Source organism: Lynx rufus, unplaced genomic scaffold (assembly GCF_022079265.1).
Source record: "Lynx rufus isolate CCGP_SWC_20201006 ecotype Redwood Valley unplaced genomic scaffold, mLynRuf1.p SCAF_4, whole genome shotgun sequence".
Taxonomy (NCBI): domain Eukaryota; kingdom Metazoa; phylum Chordata; class Mammalia; order Carnivora; family Felidae; genus Lynx; species Lynx rufus.
The window spans coordinates 55,371,127-55,398,342 of record NW_025814856.1 but is presented as its reverse complement, the minus strand read 5'-3'; the positions used below and the strand labels follow the sequence as shown (position 1 = coordinate 55,398,342).

The 27,216-nt window shown below is 43.3% G+C and overlaps 2 protein-coding genes across 2 annotated transcripts in view; one reads left to right on the top strand and one right to left on the bottom strand.

The window, feature by feature from the left end:
* XPC (XPC complex subunit, DNA damage recognition and repair factor) overlaps window positions 1–16,977 on the bottom strand; it is a 28,909-nt gene extending 11,932 nt beyond the window's left edge. Inside the window, exons 1-7 of the mRNA XM_047095860.1 lie at window positions 16,762–16,977; window positions 11,054–11,246; window positions 8,559–8,677; window positions 5,731–5,854; window positions 4,618–4,702; window positions 3,330–3,487; window positions 2,716–2,836 (exon numbers count right to left, since the gene is read on the bottom strand). Of these exons, the coding sequence (XP_046951816.1) occupies window positions 2,716–2,836; window positions 3,330–3,487; window positions 4,618–4,702; window positions 5,731–5,854; window positions 8,559–8,677; window positions 11,054–11,246; window positions 16,762–16,864 (903 nt within the window). The 5' untranslated portion in view covers window positions 16,865–16,977. The remainder of the gene's footprint in view (window positions 1–2,715; window positions 2,837–3,329; window positions 3,488–4,617; window positions 4,703–5,730; window positions 5,855–8,558; window positions 8,678–11,053; window positions 11,247–16,761) is intronic.
* Window positions 16,978–17,090: 113 nt separating this feature from the next.
* LSM3 (LSM3 homolog, U6 small nuclear RNA and mRNA degradation associated) lies at window positions 17,091–26,652 on the top strand. Its single transcript, XM_047097211.1, has 4 exons — window positions 17,091–17,198; window positions 19,393–19,503; window positions 22,365–22,460; window positions 26,342–26,652. Exons 1-4 carry the CDS (start codon window positions 17,178–17,180, stop codon window positions 26,420–26,422), a joined length of 309 nt encoding a protein of 102 aa, XP_046953167.1. The 5' UTR covers window positions 17,091–17,177; the 3' UTR covers window positions 26,423–26,652.
* The last annotated feature ends 564 nt before the right edge of the window (window positions 26,653–27,216 follow it).

Here is a 27,216-nt window from a genome sequence, read left to right as displayed (position 1 = left end):
GTCTCTCTGCCCCTTCTCCCACTTGTGCTCTGTCTCTCTCTCTCTCTCTGAAAAATAATGTAAAATAATAATAACAATAACAATGCTGGAGAGATTTATCTTCGTAGAAAAATGGTTTGCTTTTTATGTGTAATGTTAATTTTTGTAAAAAAAAAAAGAAAGTATAGAAATATAAACATATAAGCGTGTTTAGAAAAGGACCCATTTTGGGGATATGGGTGTTTACAGGTGATTTTTTTTCCAGTTTATCTATCTTCTGATTGTTCTGTATTCAACATATGTCGTGCATGTGATTAAAAGAAAATAATTAAATGACATCACTCTAAGAAGAAAAAACAGAAAACATCATTATCACCAGATCCCCAAAGTCTACTCCATTTTCCATTTTTCCCACAAGGAGTCTTTCAACTGGAGGCTGCGACTCTAAAAATCTGTTACCCTGTAAGGATGGGAGCCTGGTTGGGGGAATAAACCTCCAAAACAGCGACAGTGACAAAGTATCTGAGCAAGATCTTCCCACGCGGACCTCAGGGACCCGCTTCTCCTGAATTACTGTAACGCCCAGCTGAGAAAGCCAGAAATAAGAGGGTGAGTTTTCCGTGAAAAGCCATGTTGTGACAAAAAAAAAAAAAATTACTTTTGCATGTTTCTTCTGAAGTTAAAAGCAGAGGGGGTGAGAAAACATCAAAGAAACCCAAATTGAGGGACCCTCTACAAAATTCCTAAGCAGTACTCTTCAAAAGTATCAAGATAGCAAGGACAAGAGAAGACTGAGAAACTGTCAGAATAGAGGAGACAAGGAGTCCTGGTGGATAAATGGAATTAGAATTAACCCATACATCCTCGGGCAATTGATTTTTGATGAGGGTGCCAAGACCATGCAATCCCCACTGAAAATCTTGTCTCTTCGGCCAACAGTGAAGATAACACAACAGATAGCTGGGAGAATGGTCTCCTCAACCAAGGGTGCTGGGACGACTGTGTCTCCACATGCAAAAGAATGAAGGTGAACGCTCACCTCACGTCATATATAAACAGTAACTCAAAATGGATGAAAGACCTATATGTAAGAGGTCTACAAGTATAAAACTCCTAGCAGAAAATAGAGGAAGAAATCTACGTGAGCTTGGATTTGGCAATGGATTTTTAGATATGACACCAAAAGTATAAGGAACAAAGGAAAAACAGAAAAACTGAACTTTGACAAAATGAAAACTTTTGCACATCAACAGACTTTATCAAGAAAGGGAAAAGACAACCTACAGAATAGGAGAGAATATCTGCATATGTGACAGGTGCCTAGTGTCTAGAGTACATACAGAACTCTCACGATTGAACAAAAAAAAGACAGAGAACCCAATTAAAAAACAGGCATCGGATTTACTTGGATATTTCTCTGAAGAAGGTATACAAATGGCCAATAACCACATGGAGACGCTAACCATCATGAGTCACCAGGGAAACGTAAGTCAAAACCACAACGAAATACCACTTCACACCCCTTCGGATGACTACAATAAAAAAAAGTTTTTTTTAAAGGAAAACAACAAGCATTGGCGAAGATGTGGAGAAAGTGGAGTCCTTGCACCCTGCTGGTGGGAATGTGCAACGGTGCAGCCGCTGTGGAAAAGTCTGACGACTCCTCAAAGAGTTAAACACGGAATGACCCAGCAACTCCACTCCTCAGAAGAAGTGAAAACAAGAGCTTGAGTAAGTACACGTATGCACACGTTTACGGCAGTGCTCCTTACAACAGCCAAGAGATGGAAACAACCGAGATGCCCACCAACTGATGAATAAACAACATGTGGTCTATCCAGTCACAGAAGGTCACAGGTTGTATTGCTTCCACATGAAACATCCAGAACACGTAAATCCATGGAGACGGAAGGCAGACCGGTGGCTGCCAGGTGCTTGAGGGAGAGGGAGGAGGAAGCAGAATGCCGGGTAACTATTTAATGGGCACACGGTATCATTTTGGGGTGGGAAAATACTTTGCAAATACACACAGGAACAAAGACAGGGAGGACAGAACTCAAATATTAATGCTTGTCCCTGGGAGGTGGCATTTTGGCATGATTCCTGGCCGTGTCAGATATCTGAGACTTTTTCAAGCCAGATCAGAAGACGGGTAAAGATGCCTGTCATTTGGGCTCTTAAGATCCAAGAAGTCTGGTCTCTTGCCCTGAACAAAGAGAAAAGCTGGAGCTCAAATACAAGCATACGTGATTAACAGGAATCTTTCAGGGGTAAAACTGCATTTCTACCTCTGTTTTTCAGACACAACAACATCTTGGTGGACAGAACTCTCCTCGCCGCACAGCAGCCGGCCAGTGTCGCTGCTCAAACTGGAAGGGAGGAAAACACTTCCTGAAGGATTTCGGCAGCCAATGTTTGAAAAACCATTTCCCTGGGATGTCTGGACGTAATTTCTGGATATTTAATGGAAACAAGTCGAGGGCGCCTGACCAAAACTGAAGTGCTCTGTACTCCAGGACGGCAAGCAATAGTCACTGGTCTCGATCTGGACTCCAGGGCTTCCCAACGGAATGACCCTGAGAAAGTTTTTTGGCCTCTCTGAGCTTCAGAACCTATTTTTTATCTTACAAGGACTGAGTAAGAACATGGAAAACACTGGAACGGTATCTGGCACATGACTGCCATGGTCATTTGCTAACAGTCCTAAAGAACAGTGCTGCCAGGAAGACCACTTACGTGGACCAACTCTTCATCATCCCGCGCAGAGTAAATAGCAAATCTCCTTTCCAATGTGGTCTGTAGGCCATCTTGCTCGTTGGTTGAAAGGTCTGCATTAACTGTAAATGTTCCAATGAACCTGGAAAGAAACCAGGCGTTCCCTGTGTCACAGGTCATGGCAAAGAGGAATGCTCGCTATTCTTTTATAGCCAAGAAAATCAGAAGGGACGGTCTTGTAAAGGAACATGAGCCTCGGCTGCCTATGCCCTGCTTTTCCCAGTCTGAGCGGCTTGACCCCTGCTCACCACTGAGGACCCTGTCACACTTCACATCCCTGGTTGCCTTCCCAGACCCCCAGCTGCTCCGTACACCCACAGGCCCCGGCACATCCCCTCCTGAGCACTCCTACCAGCATGCTACCCTGATGAACTGAGTGCACCGGTCTTCCCCGCCAGCCTGGGAGCTCTTCGAGGGCAGAGATCATGCCTGACACTTCTCTGTCTTCAGTGCTGTGCCCAAGGCCTGGCATATAGGATCCTTTCGGGGAAGGTGTGTGGAACTGACCTGCCCCCAGACTCTGAGAGACATAAGTCCTACATTGGGGCTCTGCAGGACGGGCTGGAGGGCCGTACCATTTCACCAGGTTCGACAGGTAGCAGGCATCCACATCCTGAGGTGGCACTTTGGTAAAGCGAGCTGGGATGATGGACAGGCCAATGGCAAGCAGATCTGGCTGGCTGCAGATGTTACTGCGATAGAAACCATTTGCCAGCAGGCACAACAGGTGAACCTGGGAAAAAGGAGAAGACGGTAGGCTGAAAACCGGAGGGGTTTCTGCTGCCAGACTGAGTGACATTTTGTGGGCAGGAGTTCTTTGTTGTTATTTCTACATACGAGAAAGAAAAATTCCATGTCAGCCATTTCCCAAGACTTTGTCACCCTGTCCCCTCCCAACTTATTCCCTCACAGAAATAATCAAGTCTCAAAACTGCAAAATAAAAACTTTTTTTTTTCTTTTAGAGGCCTTGTCTTTTAGATATATGCTGTAGGATTTACGGATGACGTTCTACAACGTCTGGGGTTTGCTCCAAAAAGATTGGGAGGAAAAGTGAGTTGGGGGAGAGAAGGTCGAGGCCGCACAAGCGCCAGCAACTGTCCAAGCTGGGGGTCGGTATGGGTTCACCACGCTGCTAGCTCCCCAGCCCTGGAAGAACCCAGCCCCTCCCACTGCAGACCCCACGTCTGCCCTTCACCTGAGTTCCAACTGCTCCCCAACCTAATGAGACGATCACAGGACTGCTCCCCATCGCCCCACAGCTTTACATCATTTTCCCTGCAAAACCGTCTTCAAACCCACTTATGACCACCCCGTTTGAGTCAGTGGCTCACCCTTCTCCCCTCACTGAAGCTTACGATCTGGGAGCTGTATTAACTCTTCCCCTGCTTTCACCTCTACCAAGAGGTACAAGCAGCACAGCTATCTCATATACTCCTCAAGGCTTTGGGGGGGGGGTCGTCTCATCTCTTCACTGTCCTTGCTCTGCATTCACCTCACCTCCATATTTCTGCAGCTGCTGCAGACACACGGGTCTCTTCCACCTCTGCCGTCTCTACCTCCTCTGGCTGCCGCTGCCGACCCGAGGGACATCAAAGTGCCCTTCCCTCGCTCTCCACGGGCCTCCGATGCACGCACCCCCCAAGATGCAGACACACTGGTCGTCCCGCCATGTGCTCTCAGCTCGGCCTGGGCAGTCCCCCCAGCCTCTGTCCTCTGCTCTTTCTCTTCAATAAAGCCTTCCTCCACCACTCAACCCACGCCGATCCCTTTCCTTATTCCCAGGCTTCACTGAGACCAAAGTTCTGGCACCACACCACCTTGCCTTGACAGAGAGGACACTGTCCTTTCACCCCTGCCCTTACCTTGTGTGTGTCCTCACGGACTTCTTTACTGAAACGGTTCATCATCCTCCGAAGATATGTCTCAAACTCCATTTTTATCCTTTCACTGCCATGCATATGGAAAAATCCGAGGATGAAGTGGGAGACGGGCGACGCCTGACCCCAGCCCCCAGTCACTTCCTTTCCCTTGTGATGTCTCATGAATGGCGCCCTTTGTTTTCCCGCACGAGGTTGTGCAGGCGAATCTGCAAGCTGGCTACCTTCTGCAGATTTTCTGGTCCTTCTCGCCTAAATGCCTCGACTTTCTCTACCCGACACGCCGCACGGACGTGCTTTGAAGTGCACATTCTCCAAGCAGTCCTCTCTGCCTGTCTGACCTCCCGATTACGGATTCCCCCCCTTAGCATGGGTACTTTTGTGCTACATTGGTGCACACTCATTTGTTGGTGCTGCTCTGCTGTAAGAGGTCTCTCATGCCGGTGTCCCCTGCATCCATAAGCCAACTTAACACTTCTTGAATGACTTCTATCATCTCCTTTCTTCATGCCTGATGATGTGCCCGTCACACAGCGGGAGTCATTGGCCATTAACTACCAGGTGTGGTGTTACACATTCCCAAGCCACCAGGGGCTACAGCGGTCCCAGGGACCTAGGGATGGAATGGGGGCTCCCTACCACAGTGGGGCACTGCCTCAAATTGTGCAGTGTGATGTGGTGCCACAAGATGAGGGTCAAGTTGGATGGAGAGGGATTTAGATCTTGGCTCATCCACTTCCTGTCTTAGGACAGTTTAGGAGTGACTCCTAAAACTTTACTAAATTTCTCGGAGCGTCCAGGTCCTCACTCACAAACTACCTGAAAGTTTAAGTTAACAGACAACCCGCAGAGCCCTTGGACACAACAGATGTTCAATACCTAAGAGTTTCCTCTCTCTCCACGCCCTGCCCCAGCCAGAGAACCAACCAAGATTCTTGTTCAAGTCCTAAGGGTGACCCCAGGGCTCTCCCACCTAAGGCTCCTGACCACTTTGGTACTCAGCCCTGGTCTCCTATGTGTTTCTCAAAAGCTCTCGTCACATAGCAGCTCTTGCTGATTATACGCGACAGGAATCTAGAAGCAAATGCCTAATCTTACCTTCTTTCTCTGGCTTTTGCCTGCTGGGGTGTTTCAATTTCTATCTCCACTGGCTTCACAGGCAGGGCAGATTTAGAGAAGGCTGCATTTTCTCCTGCATCACTCGGCACAGGCTCACTAAGTTCTATCAACAAAAATATTCAAAAATCAGTGATAATAATTATTATAACAGCGATCACACGAACAAAATTGAGTTCTGCTGAGATGGAGGGAGTAAGGAACAGAACAGGACAGATGCGAGGCAGGAGTCCCCTACTCCTATCATGTTTTTGAGTACCTCAAAAATGCCACACACTGTGCTGTTTTACTTTATTGCTCATTGAACTTGATTGAACAGCAACCCAGAGACACAGGAAACTAGGGCACAGAAACACTGAGCTGAATTAAATACAGATCTCTGGTATCAAGGAGCTGATGCTCAAGTGTGTGTTTTAGTAGAGACTTAGCCTTTATCCAAGGGAAAAAAAAGCGCCAAACAAGAACAATGTTCTATTCTCTGTTTTACTACAGTAACACATATCACAATTTGCTCTGTATAGAGGAATGGCTGAGGGGTCTCACAGCCCCAATCGCAAACTTGTAATGACAAGGAATGCATCTTTTTTTCTCTTTATCCCCTGCATCACTTGTAAACGCTAGCTGACATAAACTGAATTCAATGAACTGGATCTAACTGTGAATGTCATCAGCAAAGGCCCTTTTAAAGCGGCTGTGGGTCCAGACGCACTGACACCCCGTTGGTAATGAACACACCTAATGTCAAGACCTGGTTTGTATATATGGGTCCCTACTGAAAAGAGCCAGGACTTCCTGCAGAAACAAAAGCTGATTATAGGTCTGGAGCAAGAAAAGTATAGGGTGGGCCTGGCACATCTTCTCGTGCCAGAAAACAAAAATGTTCTCAAAAATGAGTAAGGCCACAGCAACAGGACACAGCAGGGTAACTGGCTTAAAGGGGCTCCCACGAGCCAAATCCGGGACAGTCTGAAGATCAAAAAGTATAACGATAATAACTGATAACATATTTCAATTTTTAAAATATCTGAGTCCACAGCGATACTCAAAATAAATTCTTAAAAGAGAAAGTTTTTCTTTACAGATCAAAGTCACCTGATCAATGAATATGAAATGACAGATGCAGAATATTCCATTTTGCAATGCTCAGTGTAATAATCTCTGACTTGGTAAAGATCAAAACATACTAAAACCATTAAGTAGGGGCACCTGGGGGGCTCAATGGGTTAAGTGTCTGACTTCAGCTCAGGTCACAATCTCACTGTTTGTGAGTTTGAGCCCCGCATCAGTCTCTCTGTTGACAATGCAGAGTCTGCTTCAGATCCTGTCTCCCTCTCTCTCTCTGCCCCTTCCCCACACACAGGTGTATGCTCTCTCTCAAAAAGAAACATTAAAAAGAATTTCTTTAGTACCACCCGAGATGGCTAATTAAAGAGGAAAAAAATGTACCTTTATATTGTTGCAACCTGGCAGGGCCACCTTACACGATCGAACTTTGCGTCACTAGTAGGACAACCTGATATTAGGTGCCTCTTAACGGATGCAGTATTAAGAGCTGAACCTAAATTCAGGTAAACCTTACATGTATAAGAAACCAAGAGACACTGAAACCCGTTACCACCACCCTGAGATGTGTGACTGTCTGTCAGACAAAACTAGACTATGAGACATCCCACAAAAGAAGAGGCCACGACTGTTCAAAAACAGCAGTGTTCCACAAGTGAAAAAACAGGGCTGGGTAGCACATATTGTTCTAGACTAAAGGAGACTACAGCAGTATAACCAAATACAAGGCTCACACCTTAGATCCCGGATTAGCAACAAACAAAAACATACCTAGGAAGGATATTTTTGTAACAAATGGGGACTTTTCATTTTCTTAGGTGTGAAAATATTTTATCATGTAGGAGAATGTCTTATTCTTGAAATGCATGAAGTATTTACAAGTGCCAGGGTGTCTGCAACTTATTTTCTTTTTAAATGTTTATTTTTCCGAGACAGAGAGAGCAGTGCATGCATACAAGCAGGAGAGGGGCAGAGAGAGGGGGAGAGAATCCCAAGCAGGCTCCCCACTGTCAGCTCAGAGCCAGATTTGGGGCTTAACCCGGTGAACTGTGAGATCATATCCTGAGACTGAGCCACCCCGGCGCCCTTGCAACTTACTTTCAAATGGTTCTACAATGTATATATGCAGAGAGAAGGACACATTCAATATGGCAAATGTTACAGTTAGGAATCTAGGTGGGGTCTATGTACTACATTAAAAAATTTTTTTTGTTGGTTTTCAAAAATCATTTTCCAAATCAAGAGCTGAGATAGAGTCAAGCTACACAGAAGGAATCAGGGATGATAATATTAGCTGCCACTTACTGTGAATATATGAGGCTTTAGGCCCATTACATTTGCAAACCTTTCCTCCACCAACACAGTTCTGGATCCCAGCCTGTGCACAGCTCACAGGGAGCATTCAATGCTTACTGAATGTCATCAGTGAAAAAACTCAGCTCTGACAGGTGGATTTGCTCACTCCACTATAAGTGACAAAGCTGGGCTCTGAACCCAGGACTCAAAGCCTGTGTGCTTTCTACAAGATGACGCTGCCTCTCTCTTTCACAATCTACTCCTGACAGCCACGAGAGGAAGACCATACCTTTTCGGTAACCTGGTCATGAATTTTTCCTTGCATCAAAAGCAAGTCCCTACTGCAACCTTATTAGATCTTAGTTTCGAAAGGGAACAACGGGTAACTAAGTGACATGCCTCTAAGCCGATTCAACCAGAAAAACACAATCACACAGCTCTGATGTTTTTACCTTCTACCTCTTCCCAATCATCGTCACTTTCTTCCTCCTCGTCTCCTTCACAGCTGCCTTTGTCCACAGCAGCCTCTCTCTTTGGATGGTGTGCCTTCTTGGGGGCACTTGCAAAGTCCCTGTGTAAAGATCACAGGAGGGAAGGTGAAGAAGATTCCCATACCCTAGAAAGACTCCTTCTATTTGCTGAGAACCTGTCGCAATTATGTAAAGATGACGTGTGAGCTCTGAGCCTCATACCCTCCATCGGCGTGGGTCCCAAGTGCTCCTCAAGATGTGCTCTGATCATCAGTCTGACACTGGATGTGCTGTCAGAAAGAACGCAATGACCCTACAACCTAGAGCTGTGTGAGGAAAAACGCAGCTGAGCCTGCAGGGGGTACAGGGAACGTCAGAAGGAACCACAGTAATAATGGGAGTTCCAGAAGTAAAAGCTGTGGTGTCTGGGTGTCTACACGTGCAGGTGGGCACCACAACGGAGAAGAGGGGATTCCCATTTGCTGGTCCTACCAGGAGCCAACTCAGATGATTGTTTCTCCCCACTTTAAGAATTATGATGTAAGGAGACAGAAGCTGGTGGAATTCTAACTTCAGGGTATGCAGGGATGTGACTGTATGCAGGTCTGTCATACACAACAACAAAAGCTTGGCAGCTAGCTGGTTCAGTAGATAAGGACATGGGGAAGTGGCCACAGCTGACTAACTGGCCCAAGATGAAATGGTTGTTAATATGTAACCTACTCTTTGCAACTTCATATACATTCTAAAATGTGTTTAGAGCTCTGAGTTACTTTTCAGCTTTTGTATGTTTGACAGTGGTGACAACATCATCTCGGATTTCAGCACAGACATTTAAAATAACCGATCTTCAGTCTTCAGCTCTAAAACTCCACATTCTGCCTTTTTAGCCTGCTTCTCTCTCTCAATGCCACAGAAACAAAAACATTTCTCCTGAGAGTGAATGTAACGGAAATGTCCGTGTGCTATGGGTCTGACTGCACTGGACTCTCAACAGAAAGGGAAAGGAGGTCCCAGAGCTTCAACTGACTGTATCCTGGTCTATCTGTATGTGGATTTCTCTGCAGAAAGAATCCAACTAGTGCGGACGGGCAGCCAGGAAACAGTAAGCTCAGAGACAGATTCAGGGAAAGCCTAAGGAAAAGGGAGATGAACTGAGTGCAAAATTGACCTGCTTCCTCATGCTCTTGTCTACTGTTGCCCTCTCCTGGGCAACTGTTCTCTGCCAGGACTGGAGGTTGCTGGAAAAGCCAACACTAAGATTGAAGATTTGTTTTTGAAGGGACTACTGCCTCTGGTTTTCCTCTTCCTCTCTTCCCCACAACTTTCCTGGGAGGTGGAAGATCACTGGGCTTGTAATCCCTGTCCACCACATATTACTAAGAATGTGCATTCACTGCAAAAATCTTGCTCAGTTTCTGCCAAACAAAAGGTCCTTTCCTAGATGCCACAAGGCACACAAAAACGAACCAGGAGTGGTTCCAGGCCTCAGAGAGCTTCCAGGGGAGCAGGTGCAGTACATGACATGGGCACAAATAAGCACAACACGAGGCAGACAAGCTACACTCGTAAGAGACGCTGCAAGAAACCAGAGGAAAGGAGGGAAGAGTCAATGAAACTGTCAAGCAAATGGATTCTGATCCACATCTTCTAGGTGGAAGAAAACATTCCAGGTACAGGGAAGAATGAGCACAACTCAGGTGGCAAAGCAGGAGGGACAAGAAGTCCAGCTGGGTGGGAGGAGAGTGTGCTCGAGGACAGTACAAGAGAGAGCTGGAATGGCAGGCCAGTATTTTCCGAATGGAGTACCTTTATGCAGGAGAAAGAGCACTGGACCGCGAGTCAGAAGACCTGGGTCTCACCTGGTTTTTGCCACCATCTAGCTGTGTAACCACAAATAAATCACTTTCTGCACACTGTCACTGTTATCTGAAAAGTTTGAGAGGTAAACTATATACCCTTGAAAAATTGAAAATCCGCACAGAACTTTTAACTCCCCACAACTACCACTAACTACTACTAGGCTTCTGTTGACTGGGAGTCTTACCGATAGATAACACACACAGTGTTTAACACATATTTTGCATGTTACATGTCTTGTATGCTGTATTCTTACCATAAGGTCAGCTGGAGAAAAGAAAATGTTATTTGAAATATCACAAGGAAGAAAAACTACATTTACAGAGCTTACTGTATTTATCATAAAACACACACACACACACACACACACACACACACACACACACACACAAAACCCACGTATAAGTGGACCCCTGCAGTTCAAGCCTGGCTGTTCAACGGCCAACTGTAACCGCTAAGAAGAATCTTACTAGTGGTCTGAGCTCTAGCTGGAAGAGTTTAAAGATCCCGTCTTTTGCACGGATCCTAGTGACGAGCAAAAAAGGGGAGGTTTTATTACTCACACCTCCCTGATGGCAGCAATCAAGACCTGGCAGGAAGCTTCTCAGCCATCTCACCTGAAGTCCTCCCCATCGCTGAGAGCTTCATCCTTCACCTCGGCATTTTCAGATTTAACAGTCACCTTGGCCGCCTTCCTTTTGGCTGGACTGTGTGCGGGGCCCCCGGGATCACTGCAACCTCTCTTCCTCGTTTCTCGTGAGACTTTGGAGAGAAGGCTCCCCTTTAGAGGTTTCTCATCTTGCAAGACATCTAGACGACCACATGGAACATGAGGTAAGGGACACGGGAAAGGCAGAGGCAGTGTGTTTTCACAGGCACGTGATGAAAAGCCCCTGTCACCTCTCTCCAGGCCACATCTCCGTCACCGGGTCACCGTCCCATCTGTTCAGCAACCAGCCTGCAGCCTTCTGTCTCTACTCCAACTTACACCCGCACTCACAGTAAAAACTCACTCCTTTTACCAGCATTTTATTCTACTCCTCCTGGGACGACAGACTGCCACATGACTCAAAAATCTAGCTTTCAAATCTCAAACTGCAGCTAGTATCCAGGAAGGAAAGTACATCAATCTGCTATGAGCACCTTGCTTATTGACTACCTGCCAAGACTAGTTATTTATTTTAGGGGTAACTCACTTCTAAGTGAAATGTTTGGAGTTCAGAAGCATGTCCAAGTTTTACCACAACCCTACTGCTACTAATCCATGTTTCCGCCACCTTTCACAACCAAACCCTGCTCAAAACAGTTATGAAACCTTTCCAATCTAACCCAAAGGCACTCATTTACCAACCACCTCAGCAAACTTAGGGTTGGAATAACAGTAGTAATTCAGAAATACCTTTGCTTCCTTAAAATAATCATTGTTGGTTTTTGTTAAAGGGAAATTTAAAAAAGGCACAAGCTGCTGTCTTTCGTTAAATCAGCGTATCTAGAAATACAGTCTGTTTCTTAACAGGTATCAGTAAATCAACTTTTAATAAATAGTAACACGGCAGGGGAAGATGGCTTCTATTTTGCAAACATGTTCATAAAAATAATCAATCCTGAATCTGAAATAAAGAATCCTCCTTTGCCTTTGCATGACTCTGCTTCAATTAATTTTGGAAAACAAAAATACTTTAGCCTTTATGGAGGTGCAGCAATAGTAACCTAGTATCAGATTGATTCGTTCCATTTATGGTTTGTCTTACTGACTCTATGGATACATACTTACATTCCCCAAGAATATACTTTTGCATGGGGGAAAAACCCTATGATGGCCATAATTTTCATAAATTTCTCTTATAGTGGAACATATGTTCTAATGCTAGATAAAATCACTGATCAGTTTCTTTAGAATGTTTTATAAAAGGACTCTATGCATTCTTGTGTTTTGAACATTTTAATAGAAACAAACAATTTCAAAAATATTTAGAATCTGGAGACATTTCTTATTCCATGGCCAAAAGCTGCTTGAGGGTTTATGACTTCACAGTTTGAGTAGGGTGTCAGAATTCCTGGATCTTTAACGCTTCTTAGCCCTCTATGAATAGATGTAAAACAAACAGATGTGAAACTCTTTCATTTTTACTAATCTAAAAATGCACGCGAGAGGATACTTCAAAAGCACTGTTTCTTCCTCACCAAACTTTTTTGGTTGCTTAAAAAACACAATTGTGTTTCTGTGCTTTGAAGAGAGAGGTAGAGGAGTTAAAAGGGGGCAAGAAAGGAAACAAAGAAACTGTGAATCAAAAAGATGCCCATAGTATCATCATTCATACAGTAATCCCCCCTTACCCACGGTTTTAGTTTCCCACTCAACCCACTGCTCAACTGCAGTGAGGAACAACCGAACCTCCTGACAAACTCCTAAAGGTCAACAGTGGCCTAAGGCTACTTCACAATGCCTGTTATTTACCTCATCAGTTAGGCATTTTATCATCTCACATAAGAATTAGAAGGCTGGGGCACCTAGGTGGCTCAGTAGGTTAAGTAAGCATCTAACTTTGGCTCAAGTCAAGATCTCATGGTTTGTGAGATCAAGCCCCACGTCAGGCTCTGGAGCCTGCTTTGGATTCGGATTCTGTGTCTCCCTCTCTCTGCCCTCCCCTGCTCGCACTCTCCCTCTCTCTATCAAAAATAAACAAACATTAACTTTTATTACAATATATTGTTTGAACTTCTATTCATTATTAGTGTTGCCAATCTCTTACTGTGCCTAGTTTTATCAATTAAACGTTATCATAGGTATGGAGTCTAGGAAAAAAACAGCATATACAGGGTTCAGTACTGTGTTTCAGGCATCCACTGTTGTGAGGGGAGGGGGGACTTTGAAACATATCCCTGCAGATGCGGGGTGGGGGGGTGGCTACTGTAATACCCCCAAATTTTAAAAATCTGAATGCCCAACCATGACATAATAATTATGTACAGTCACACAATGGAAGGTAATTCAGTCACCTTTTAAGACAAAGGAAAATGACATCTAATAAAATGTTAAGCATGCAAATATGTTTTTACTGTGTGGTTTCCACTACTTAGAAAAACAAACTTGAACAAAATATACCACTATTCAGTGGTGCTTCTTTCTGGATGGTAGAAACATAGGTTATTTTTTTTTCTTTATTCTTTATGGTTTTTTGGGTCCCAGAGAATCCAGAGAGCTATTTTCTAGCACTCTCCAAGATCTAGAGTTACCTAACCAGCCTCCTTGAAGCCAATGTGGTTATTTCAGAAAGGCAGGAATTACCACATGGTCTACTTGACCTTCCAGTGAGATTTAATAATACCTGCTTAAAACTGCCAGCGGCATCCCATAGTGCTTAGAATAAAATACAAACTTAGTTTGGTCTCCAAACTAAGAGTCCTGTCCACTTCTCCCACCTCAATTTCTACCACTCTCCCCCCACTTACTGTGTCCAGCCAACCGGCCAAGCTCATTTCATTTCCTCCTAAGTTGTTAAAACTTACAGCTTCCTCTGCCTTCCCTCAGAACTTCCTATGAATGGCTCCTTCAGGACATTCAGTAATTCGTTCAAACTATCAATCACCTCCTCAAAGAGGCCTTCCTTGACTACCAATTCTGACTTAGCTGCTTCTTCCTCACCCCCATGGCAGTTCTATTGCCTGTTCTACTTCTTTTCGTAACTCTTATCACTGCATGAATTTATTTAAGTTGTTATTGTCTGCCCCCCCCCACCTCCCCCACAGATTGTAAGCATCACGAGAACAGGGATCGTGACTGTCCTGTTCACTACTATTAATTCCAGGACTGAGAACAGTGCCTGGACATAGCAGGTTCTCAGTAAATATTTATTGAAGGAATTAATGATTCACAGTGACGAAAGCATTGATATAGGGAAGAAACATAAAGAAATTAGACATACCCTAATAGAAACAAGGAAATAATGTGGAAGACTGTTTTCTTTGTCCCTAAACGTTGAAAGCAGCCAAGTGTCACCTTCTTTGGCATGCAATGAGGTGCTCAGAAACTATACTGTAAAGTCATCAAATCAGTGTGAACTGTAGCCCAATCCACAACCAGACTGTTCTTTGACCCAACCACAGCAAAGATTGTAACTCTTCCTTGAAGAGAACTTACTGCCAAGCTCCTCTAGCTAGCAGGGTCTGACTCATGCCTGGATGCTTCCTCACCTACACCTAGGCCGAACCGACAGAAGGTAGCCCATCTGATTACCTGACGTGGACCGTGGCAGATGCTTCTACCTCACTCGCAAACACAACTACCCTGAAAGGTAGTATTGTGTTTCAGAGATGAGGTTCAGAGAGGTAAACTATTTGTCCAAAATAATTTGCACTAGTGCATATAACTACTAAGTTGCACCAACCTGGAGTCCAGATCAAGTATTAAGCTGGAAGAAATGGTACCCAGGCAGGTGGCATTTCCATCAGGCTAAAACTTCGAACTCCTGAAGTGCCACATATTCAGAATACATTCCCTCTGACTGCAATAACAACCCCTTTCCACAGCCATATGCTGAAATGTTACCCATCCTTAAAGTCACAGATCAAACGTATCTCCTTCAGAGAGCATTTCCCAATCTCTCCAAACTTGATTGTTCCTTCAAAAGCCACAAAGCCTGCTACCTTCTTCCAAAATATCACTGTCTTGAAATACTTTGTGTAAAGGGCAATTTACCTTTGTGTAAAGGTAAATTACCTGAATGAGTAAATCAATAAAATGGAACTCACAGCATTAACTGTGGGGTAAATTACCTTCTAAGTTTGGAAATGACTTCCATTTGCCTATTTACTAATGAATGTTGAACTTATATAATCATAGTATTGAACCTAGTGTCATAGGAATCCTTGTTGGTTACCTAAACTTCTATTCAGATTATTTTAGGAATGCCAGAAATCCCTTCTACAGCATGCACTATGCAATTATTGCAAACATTTATTGAGCACTTGGCATATGCAGGGAAGAGGGAGAGGACAATACAGGACACAGCAAAAAATAAAACACATTTGCATAAACTTAAATGGTAGTAAGACGGGCTACCCTAAAAGGAAGCAAATAAATTAACAAGATCATTACATTATGCAACAGAGGCTGTGAGGGCCTGTGAAGGAGTACCTGGTAAGGATCACCTTAGATCAGACACTCAAAGCAGTGTAAGTTCAGATGTGAAGGAACAGAAGAAATCAGCCACCCTAGAGCCATGGGAGAACATTGCAGGCAGAAGGAATATCAAAGGCAAAGGCTCAAGGTGAGAAATAACATGGCATATTTGAGGAACAGACAGGAAGCCAATAAGGAGGGTATCTGGCAAAGAGTCCTAAAAGACAACAAAAGTAGCAGCAGCCAAATCATGTAAGGTCTTGCAGGCCATGGTAAGGAATTTGGATTTTAGGCCAAGAGCAATGGGAAGCCACAGGTTTGAGGTAGGAACATGGCACGATCTGATTTTTTTTTTTTTTTTTTTTAATCATTTGGGCTGCCAGGTGGAAAGCCATTGCAGAGAAGTGGGGAAGTAGGGAGACCAGTAAAGCAACTGTGGTCCTTCAAATGAAAGTGATGGTGGCTTAGGCAGGGGCTGTAACCACGGAAATAAAGAGAAGTGGAGGGATCTGAGATACAGCTCTGAGGTTGGATTGGTAGAACCTGCTGACGGATTAGATGTGTATGTGTAATGAAAAGGAGAGGCTTGCTTTAACAAGTGGGTGAAGGGATCATTTATTGAATGGGAAAAGGTGGGGAAGAAACAGGCTTAAAGGGGAAAAGCAAGAGTTTTGCTTTGCCCTTGACGAATATAAGAAACCTATTCGACATCCAGGTGGAGAAGTCAGGTTGGATCCGAATCTGGAACTCTGGGGTGAGATTTAACTGAAGATATTATTCTGGGAGTCCGCACATTACAGCACTCTGGTCCATCCGTCTTCTGGGGGCCACAAAACAACTGTAATGCCTTTTGCCCTATTCAGCCCTTTGCATCTGCAGGAGGCTGGACAGCATCCTGTGGGCAACAGGGAGCAGGAAAGAGGCAACGCCGGAGAGCCAATGGTCAGGTTGAGCTCCAGGGGAACCCCCAGGGCGCATCAGTCCTCCCGAGGACTAAAGCACAGCGACGTCGGTGAGGACCCAAGCAGTGGCACAACCGCCCGCCTCCCCGGGCCGCCTTTAACGCCGGCTCCGCTCAAGGCAAACAGGGTATTCTCCGCCCCCTCACCTCCAGAAGTCAGCTCCCCCCACCCCCGCACTTTGTTTCCTGCCCTCCTTGAGCATGAGCATCTACCCCTAAGCCCGGCTCGGTCTCGCTCTCACCCGCCTCCTTCTCCTCACGCCGGGCCGTGCTCTTGCCCTTGGCCTTCCGGCCGCACGGTTCACGTCCCTGCGGCTCCCTACCGGCCGCACGCTTCCGAACCATGTTGCCCAGGCAAGACTCCCGGAGACTGACGCACTAAGCCGCGGGAATGGGAGTACAAGCTCCGCCTCCAGCTGGGCGAGCCATCGCCAGCCCTTTCCTTATAGGCCAAGTCTACGCCGATGAAGCTCCGCCCCAGCCTCAGCCTCAAATGACCAATACAAACTGTACAAAGCAAGACAGCGCAGAGCGAATTTCTCTCTACTTCCGGCTCATTGTATTTTTCGCGTTTCCGGAGACAGCGGCGGGGGGAGGGGGGCGCGCGAGCGGCTCGCGTACTCTCGCGAGAGGCAGGAAAGAGCGCAGGGTTTGAAGCATGGCGGACGACGTGGACCAGGTGAGTGTATTTTGAGGGGCTCACTCCAGAGCGGCTTTTCCACTGTTAGCCCTCACCCTGTTCGGCTTTGCGTCCCAGGGCTACTTTCTCCAAGCTCACCGAAAGGTGGCCTTCATGCCGCCCTGTTTCTAGGTTATCACGGCTTTTAATCTTCCCTTTGGTAACCGCGCCCCCTCCGAATTTTGTCTCACGCCCTGAGATGGTTTCCCCTTGGAAGCCCGCCTGAAAACTAATTATTCTTCACACTCGTCACTTCCTTTCCCTTGTATCTCATCTTCATCAGTGGTATGGGAATGATTATCCCTGCCTGCCTCACGGAGATGTCGGGATTCTGATAGAAAAGGTGATAATAAAGCTAAATAGTTACTATTATGAGCGCAACGGTTGTTACTCGTTCAGCAAATGAGTAGTAAACATCAACTTGTATGGTTAGACTCCGCTCTAAGCACCAGGGACACCGGCATTGACAAACGTGAGCCCTGTCTCCACTTGGAGCTTATGTTCTCTGGAAGGGCAGATAAGTAAACAAACTTGTAATATGTAGGAACTGTGATGTGGCATGAAGAAAACAAGCAAGGACCTGGTATATAAAATAATATGATGGTCCTCCAGGCTTTCTCATCTTCTCTCCTTTTCCCGAAAATGCTCTTCCTAAGATATATTTGTGGATCAGGCCACAACCTAGCTTTCTCCTGAAATTTCACCTCATCAACGAGGATTTATCTGGCCGCTTGCGTAAAATAGCACTCTTTCCCAGTCTGCTTTATTTTTTTTCGTAGCATGTTATTTGTTCATATTAAGTAGACCCTTCGATGTTCAACGTCTGACTTTCCCCACTCGAATGTGAGATCCTTAAGAGCAGGGTTTTGTTCACCATTCTGTCCTCCAGGTTCAGAACAGTGCTGGAAACCCTGAACAAATATTTATTGAACGAATGAACTGGTTAATCAGGGAGGCTTCTTTGAAAAGGCAAATTTAAAGCTACAGGATGAAAAGTATGGACAGTTGGGTATTGTAGACTATAGTAGCCAAAGGAGCAGTAGGGCTCTGTGGTGTGTCTGTTCTTGTAGTATTACTATATATTTATTCATACCCCTCTCCCCACTAGAATGAACTCCTTGAGGGCAGAGACTGACCGCTCTACCGTAATGTAGTAGTTGGTTAGCTGGTCTTTGACAATCACCTGTTTAATTGGGATTGAGGACCAGTTGAGGTTAGGAATTTTTTTTTCATTCTAGTTTTTTTAAGACTGTAGAGCCTGTAACTTTCAGTTGCATTCTGCCACTGGCCTGATGTACTCACCAAAGAAACTCCTTGAATAATCTTACCAACTTTCCTGCCTACCCATCCCTTGCATTTGGATGACTCCCAAGTCATCCTAGCCCTGATCTCTCTGGGACCTATATTTCCAGCAGTTCTTCAATTGGAAATAACAAGAACCATTTTTAAGTACTTTCAGTTTGCCACTTACTATTGTGAATACACTTAATACGTTAACTTAATACATTAGCTCATCCAGTCCTTGCAAGTATCATGAAGGGAAGATTATGGCGTCCTCATTTTACGAACAAGGAAGCTGATGCTCAGAGATGGCATGATTTTTTTTTTTTTTTATCCGAATTCACAAGTTTCAGATTCAGGAGTTGAACACACACTGCCTGACTTCAAAGCTAGTGCTTTCAACCAGTATTCAATACTCCCTGCTAAATATATTCATCTTAGTGGCCAGTTGGCACCCTAAACTCAACCTGCCCCAGATTGAATCTCCCCTTGGCATTCTGATTAGTGTGTGGTAATCATTAAATGAAATTTTTTCAAATCACTAAATGAAATTTGAGGTAAGGTTGAAGTCCCAGACAGTGACTTCCTGTACCCTGAAATTGGGTCAGGCACTTTGGATTTTGAGAGAACAAAGTACATGCTTATTTTGCTGTATAACTCCTTCCTGTGTACGTGTGTTTCAGCCTTCACTTACATAGCACTCACTATGATCCAGGCACTGTTTTAAGCTTTCATAATATGCCCTTTGAGCCTCACAACAACAGTATTAGGTAGGCGCTATCGTCATCCACATTTTACAGAGTCTGAGACAGGCATTGAGGTTTAAGTAACTTGCCCACCGTCATACAGGATAGCAATGACTTGAACACTGCACTCGCTAGTACTGTATTACTAAGCCTGTTTCTTTCATCAGCAACAAACCACCAACACCGTAGAGGAGCCCCTGGATCTCATCAGGCTCAGCCTGGATGAGCGAATTTATGTGAAAATGAGGAATGACAGAGAGCTTCGAGGCAGATTACATGTAAGTAAATTTATTAAATTACCTTGAAATCAGATTATTTCTCTGTCATGCCTCCCTACCACTACCCCCTTGAAATATAAACACTGTCTGATGTAGAAGAGTATTTTGAATGTAGATAAGAAGGTGGAAGGTCACCCATATTTCTACGAGTCAAGTACAACTGCATTTAATTCACCTCTTTAATATTTTTTCTAACAGAAATGATGTAATTTTAAAGAACATTTTCATTTCTTTCATTTTTTCTATTTATTTGTAAACAGCATTTATTCTCCATTCTTATTTAAACGTTCTATCAGTTACTGATATGTACATAAGTTTGCGTTTTCTTGTGAGAAAAATTAAATAGCGCAGAAGTACATAGAGTAAAAGGTGAAATCCCATTTTTTTCTTTTGCTAGCCACTTAGAAATTGGGTCTGTGATCTTTTAGGTCTTTTCTATATATTTACACATAAATACATATACATGTGATCCCACGCATGTATTTGCACTATATACACCACCTGTAAATAAAACTGGGATCTTGCTGTACGTATTTTTGAGCAGCTTTCTTTTTCACTTAATCTTTCTTGGAAATTATTCATCATGAATGCATATAAATCTCCATTCAGCTTTATTTTTTTTAGAGAGCGAATGAGCGTGAGCTGGGGAGAGGGGCAAAGGAAAAGAGAATCTTAAACAGGCTCCACGCTCAGCACAGAGCCTGATCGCCCAACCCTGGGATCATGACCTGAGCTGAAATCAAGAGTTGAAGGCTCAACTGAGCCACCCAGACGCCCCTCCTTTATTCTTTTTAAGGACTGCATAGAATTCTGTGTATTGTGAAAGTGGTTTTTAGATTGTTTTCCATTTCTTGCTGCCGTAAGTAAGTCTGCAGTATGTATTTTTGTGCATGTTTCTTTGTGTATATCTGTACGTATTTCTATAGGATTGGTCCCTTGAAGTGGTCCTATTTATTCATAAAGAGAGTATACTGAGGGTTTTGTCTTTTCTTGACAACTTGTCACTCTCCTGTATATATTGTTTTTACTACCATCATTCTACCTTAAAGGGATTTAAAACGGCTCATATTTGTTGAGCATTAATTACATTCCAGGTGCTTTTATTATAAGTGTTTTGTATGTAATGTCTCATTTAACCTTTGTAACAGCCCTATCAAGGTAGACGCTAATTAGCCTGGTTATGCAGTTGAAGAAGCTCAGGCCTAGAAAGGTGAAGTTACTTGCTTAAGTTAAAGGAAGATCCAGAATATGACCCTAGGCAATCTGACTGCAGCCCCATTCTTAAGTACTTTGATTTCACCTTCCATAAGACCTAAAGGTAAAGAGTGTCCTGTACTTAGAAAGCAGGGACCTAGGAAGACAGTGATCTTGATATACAGCTGGCTTTATGAGAAGAGGAACCCCGGGAAATGGAAGAGTGGCAACTTTACCAAGAAAAAGAGAATTGCGCTTAAATACATGGGCCAGTGGCATGTGGAGACACACCCCGGGACAGATATGTCGCCTTAGCTCTTGGAGGCTTCTTTAGTTCCCTTCTAGACTTCATTGCCTCTATACTAAATGGCCCCCAATATTTTGTTTGTTTTCTGGCCCTCATCTATAGATTTTTGCTCTTGTTGGTATGCTTTGGTAGAAGTGGCTGCTATGTGGCTGATGTGTTACTTTTATTTTGATGTGAGCTGGTAAACCATTTAACCCTTTGTTACAAGTGAGCATTGAGTGAGAGGCACCTGGGCAGCTCAGTCGGTTGAGCATCCAACTCTTGATTTCAGCTCAGGTCATGATCCCAGGGTGGTGGGATTGAGCCCCATGTCAGGCTCTACACTGAGCTTGGAGCCTCCTTAAGATTCTGTCTCTCTCTCTCTCTCCCTCCTTCTCTCTCCCTCCCTTCTCCCTCCCTTCCCCCCTCCCCCTCCCTCCCTGCCTCAAATAAAAAATAAATTTTTTTTTATTAAAAAAAATTTTTTTTAATGTTTATTTATTTTTGAGAGAGACAGACAGAATGCGAATGGGTTAGGGGCAGAGAGAGAGGGAGACACAGAATCTGAAGCAGGCTCCAGGCTCTGAGCTGTCAGCACAGAGCCCAAATGCAGGGCTCGAACTCACAAGCTGTGAGATCATGACCTGAGCCAAAGTCAGACACCAACGAACTGAGCAAGCCAGATGCCCCAAAATAAAAGAAATTTTTAAAAAAGAAGTAAGCATAAGTGGGTTCTGAACAAGGCCCCTGGAGTTTTACCTTTTAGTAAAATACATGAGCTTTAGAGTTTGGATTAAGGCTATCCCTATCAGGATGGCAACATTTATTGATTGAGCCTACAGGTGCCAAACACAGTTTATTTTGGCTAGGTTTTACGTGGGCCGGGTATTGCTCTACTGGTTTCATGCGGTGGTGTTCAGTTTAGCACAGGGAGGTCTTGTCTTGTGCCTTTGGGAGACTGAAGTGCCATCTTCTTCACAGTTAAAGAATCGTATTTCTTTCACTGTATCTCTCTTGTCATGCTGTTACAGAGGGAATTGAAAGAAGTCTACTGAAAAGTGATGAATTTGCTTTTTCTCATAAATATTATAAATGATGTGACTGTCTTGGATGACCAATAGGGTAGACGCTTTAAAAAAATAATAATTTCAAATTATTTTGAGTAAATTCATTTTAGGCCATATGAACAGCTTTGTATTTTTATCAGGTCAGTTAACTTGTCACTGGAAATAATTTGTGAAGAAACAGCTTATTAGCACAGCAGAATTATTTTTTATTTGTGTATAAAAGTGTGTGATATAAGTATTGTGCGTAAGCTCTGTTCATTGTTCCTTTATTTGATGATTAAGTTTCTTGATCGCTCACCTTTCCACTTATGCAGGCTTATGATCAGCATTTAAATATGATATTGGGAGATGTGGAAGAGACTGTGACTACCATAGAAATTGATGAGGAAACCTATGAGGAGATATATAAAGTAAGTCATGGAATTCTGTTCTTCACTTTTAAAATGTCGAATGTTCTCAACATCCAACAGCGTAACACTTATTTATAAAAAGCCCGTCATGATTTGACACCTACTTGTGGACCCAGTAAAGTATAGCAATCAAAAGCAAAGACTTTAGGGTCAGACGGACCTAATTTATAGTGCTGTTGTGGCCATGTCCCACCTGGGTTATGTTGGGCCAGTGAATTAACTTGGCAGATTTAAGTTCCTCATTGTTAGGCAAGAATACTAGCACTTACCTCATCCGGTTGCCAGGATTCACTGATACATGTCAGTTTAAGATGCTCATGTGTGTTAGTCTGTAAGAGTAATGCTGGACAGTGTTCCTTGTTTGATGTGAATTTAAGCTATCAATAATTAATAAAAACTAAAACAGAGAAATTTTAAAAACACTAACTCTGTAATAGTGAGCCTATTACATGTTGATTTAAATAACATCAACTACAGGACAAAATACTTAGAAGCGTCTTTGTTTTACCTTTTTGCAGATTTCTTTAATGCCTGGCTTAATTGAAATCTAGATTCTCACATCTTTTTCTGCATGTAATCTGTTATGATATGTCATAGTTGAAAATCCTTCCTCACAGGTAGTTACAAAAGGGAGGAGTATTTTTTGTGGGTATTAGCGTTTGATGCTACATTAAAACTCAACAAGTGGTAGTTTCTTAAAGGTTAATTGCAGTGTGGAATCTGAGACCACATCATTGAACTTTTCATACTCTTACTATATGCAAATTCATAGGTCTGCCTTGTTTTTTTTTTGTTTTTTTTTTAATGTTTGTTTATTTTTGAGTGAGAGAGACAGTGCAAGTGGGGGAGGGTCAGAGAGAGAGGGAGACACAGAATCCAAAGCAGGCTCCAGGCTCTGAGCTGTCAGCACAGAGCCCGACATGGGGCTTAAACTCACAAACTGTGAGATCATGACCTGAGCCAAAGTTGGATGCTTAACCGACTGAGCCACCCACGTGCCCCACTACCTTGTCCTTTTAATGGATCTTTTACATTGTGTGATTCTGTGACATCAAGCACTGGTCATTTGGAAAATATTAGTTCGTGGAGCTATGCAGATCTTCTGAATGTTGGCACATTTCATTGTTCAATGTGAAAAAAAAAAAAAGGAAATCACCTATGTCTTTTAAGTATTTGAAAAGCCAGTCTTTGACCCTTCTAGAGTATAGTGGTTTAAAATATAGACTCAGATTGCAGGACTGGAATTAAATCTTGACTCCCTTGCTTGCCAGCTATTTAATTGTATCAAACTACGCAGTCTGTCTGTGACTAAGTCTCCTTGTCTGTAAAATGGGGATAATAGTAGGACCCACTTTATACAGCTATTTAGGATTCACTGAGAGGTTACATGAAAAGCCTTCAGGTTAGTGACAGGCACATAGTAAGTGTTCATCTTTTAGCCTTTTAAAAGGTTTTTGTATTTCTGCTTTATCCTGGCTTTCCTTCTGTCTTCAACGACTGCTGACTCCTTTGCAAATTTTCTTTCTCCTTCTGAACATGGGTTTTGAATTTTTTAACCTATGTGTCTCTTTTTCCCCTCAGAGGTGTGATGTCATTTAGTAAGTAGGAGTCTGTAACAGTAATCAGTACAGCACCAAAGCTTGAGCTCTTCACAGATCTGGGCTCACATTTTTACTGCTAGTGGTTAGTTTCATGACCTTGAGCAAGTTATAGAAACTTCCTAAGCCTTAGGGGACCTCTTTTGTAAGATGACAGTAACTGTGCCTGCCTCCCAGGATTATAACAGGAGGCACTGAACTTGGTATGTGTAAAGCCATGGCATGTGGTGACTGGTAGCTGTCATGATTGTGGATCAGTCTGTGTCTCCAGTTTGTTTCCTTTTCTGAGCTTCACTCTTTCATACCCAGTATTCTAATTGAAACTATTTTCACATTGGATATTATCTTGAACTCAGTACATCTGAAAGTAAATTCCTTTGAAGGTGTTCTTCACCTTCAAAATGAGATCATTCTCAGTTTCCTATCCTCAGTGCATGATTTTCTGTTGTTTAGACCATAAATCTCAGAATTTTCTGGGACTTCTCTCTTTCAGTCACACTGATGAGTAACTAATTCAGTTGATTCTTCACGTTGATTCCAGTGTGTCATTACTGCATCTTGCTCTCTGTGACAACTGTTACTAATATTTTTGTTCTTTCTGTCAGATCCACATGTGGTCACTTGTGGTATAGATTCCTAGAACCTGAAAAGGAGGAATTAATTACTATTGCCCCTCCCACAGCCATTATAGCAGAACAGGGACAGAATTTTCACCAAAAACAAACAAAAAAAACCTACCTTCGGAAAAGGGAAGAATGGAAACATACAGCAGAATCCCCTGGGGAGGTGTGAATGTTCCCTGTCCTAGGATTTGAAGTAATGGCTTTTAGGTCAAGTGTGTCCCATGTAATATTCGGGACATACTTAGACCAAAAAAAAAAAAAAAAAATTCTCTTCTATTTATCTAGAATTCAAATGTAATTGAGCACTCTATATTTTCATTTGCTAAATCTGGCGACCCTAAATGGGGGCTTCAGCTTTCACAGCCAAGTACTTGCTTATGCTGGAAGACTGAAAAATAGTCAAAAGCTTTTTTAGCCAGGCTGTTTCTTTGCATGCAATTTCTTTAAAAGCTTAGGACTTTGTGTGCATCTGATCTGTTCATTTCCAATCAATTCTATGGGCCAGTAACCTCAACATTCTTGCCTACACATAGCCTATAGATGCCTTTATTTATTTTAGTTCCTTCCCACTGTTCTTCCCACCCTTAGGCCATTTGCTAAAGTAAATTTGGGTGGGAAAGCAGCACACTTAAACTAATTCTTGCCTCAGGGCTGAGTTTGTTTAACTGGGAAGGTTTGCTGGGCTTCAGTCCGCAAAGCTTTTGTGCCTGTTCATTGTCTATAGTTTGGGATCTAAAAACTGTTGGCTTTTCAAACCCTGTGAGTCCTATTTCTTGTGATCTCTGCTTGAAAACCAGCTAGTTCTTACCTGGGCTCATCTCTTACTGCCTTGCTGAATGTATCAGGTTAATAGCAACTAACATTTGGCTTGTTCCAACCTCTTCCCCTAGAACCTGTAGGTTAGGGAGGCCCTTGGGCTACCTTCCAAGCCTTTGCAGGCAACATTTTTACCTAATGTTTTCTCCAGGCATAAGAGGATTTCAAATATTTGTATTCCGTATCTGTTTCCTCACTGCCTAAGGCTCCACCTATAGGCTAGTGCCCCAAGTATTCGTTCCACATATGTGAGCGCAGTAGTAGGACACAGGAGCAACATGTAACGGCTCAGTACAACAGCGGAATTTTATTTCTCACCCACATAACAGTCCTGAGTGGAGTTTTAGTTCAGCATGATAGCTTTCTTCCAGGTACTTAATCAAGGGCCCAGGCTTCCTCTGTCTTACGGCTCTGGCATCTCCAGAGTTCATTATCTGAGTCCGGCTAGTCATGGGAGGAAGGCCACAGAGGGGCATTTGTGGGAGGCTTATGGGTCAGTCACTTCTTTTTACTTCCCATTGGTCAAAACCCAGTCTCAGGGCTGCACCAGGTTGTAAGGAAGTGTGAGTAATGTAGTCTAGCTCTGTGCTAGGAAGAGGAGGAACGTGGGTTTTGGTGAATGCTCTAATCTTTGCCCCAATTATTGACATTCTGGAAAAGTAAACAGTTAATAAAGTGGTTCTTTGTGCTACAAAGGTAAGTGAGTGGTGAGGTTTTTAAATCAGTTGTGTTATGATGCGTCTGTGTGGGTTTTGTTGTTGTCAATTTCTCAAAAAATAAATAATACTACTACATATTTGTATAAATGTGTTGTGTTTTGTTTTTTTTTTTTTTCCTCTTCCAGTCAACAAAACGGAATATTCCGATGCTCTTTGTCCGGGGAGATGGTGTTGTTCTAGTTGCCCCTCCATTAAGAGTTGGCTGAAACAAAGAATTTATCGTGTTATGGAATATAGGAGACTTTGTATGATTGCCTCTTTAAATGTAGAAGACATTCAAAAGAGAAACCTGCGTTAATTTCGACATTAAGAAATGACCAAGGATTCTTGCACTCCTGAAATGAGTTGATTTGCAGATAACTCAAAAATTCTTAAGCTAAAGAGTATTTTTATTTTTTCCAACCCTTTCAATAAATGTGATCACCAAGATGCAGAACTCTTTTTCAGGAGTTGATTTGCTGTTGTTTTCTCAGACAATTTCTGGGTTTTTTTTCCTTTAAATTGAATTTGATGTTTCCTTTTTTAATTTTTTTTAATGCGAACTCTTTAAAGTAAACACACATCTTACGTTGACTTTACTTGTATACACTCATCTGTGCATCTCCTAGGTTTGAGGCACCAGGTGGACCACTGAAAATTAGTTTTGCCAATATGCATACTTCCTTCAAATCCTCTGGGAAGGCAGTTCTTTAAACCAACAGTTGCAGGCCAGGGAGGTAGATAGAATAATGCATGCACAGGATGCCATAAGAGCACAAAAAAGAGTGCCCAAAGAACAGGGTGGGTGGGTGGGTGGTGGTGGTGGTGGTGGTGGTGGGACTGTGACATTGTAGATGTTAACACTGCCATGAATATGAAGCGTGATTTCTGTTACTTCTGCTTGGTCCGATATATCTCTAAGGTCAGGCTTCAGAGGTTATATACCTGTGTGGTTCAGCCTCGTCATATCTACCAATGCCACACATATTTAATGACTCAAAGAACATATTTCCGCTCTTGG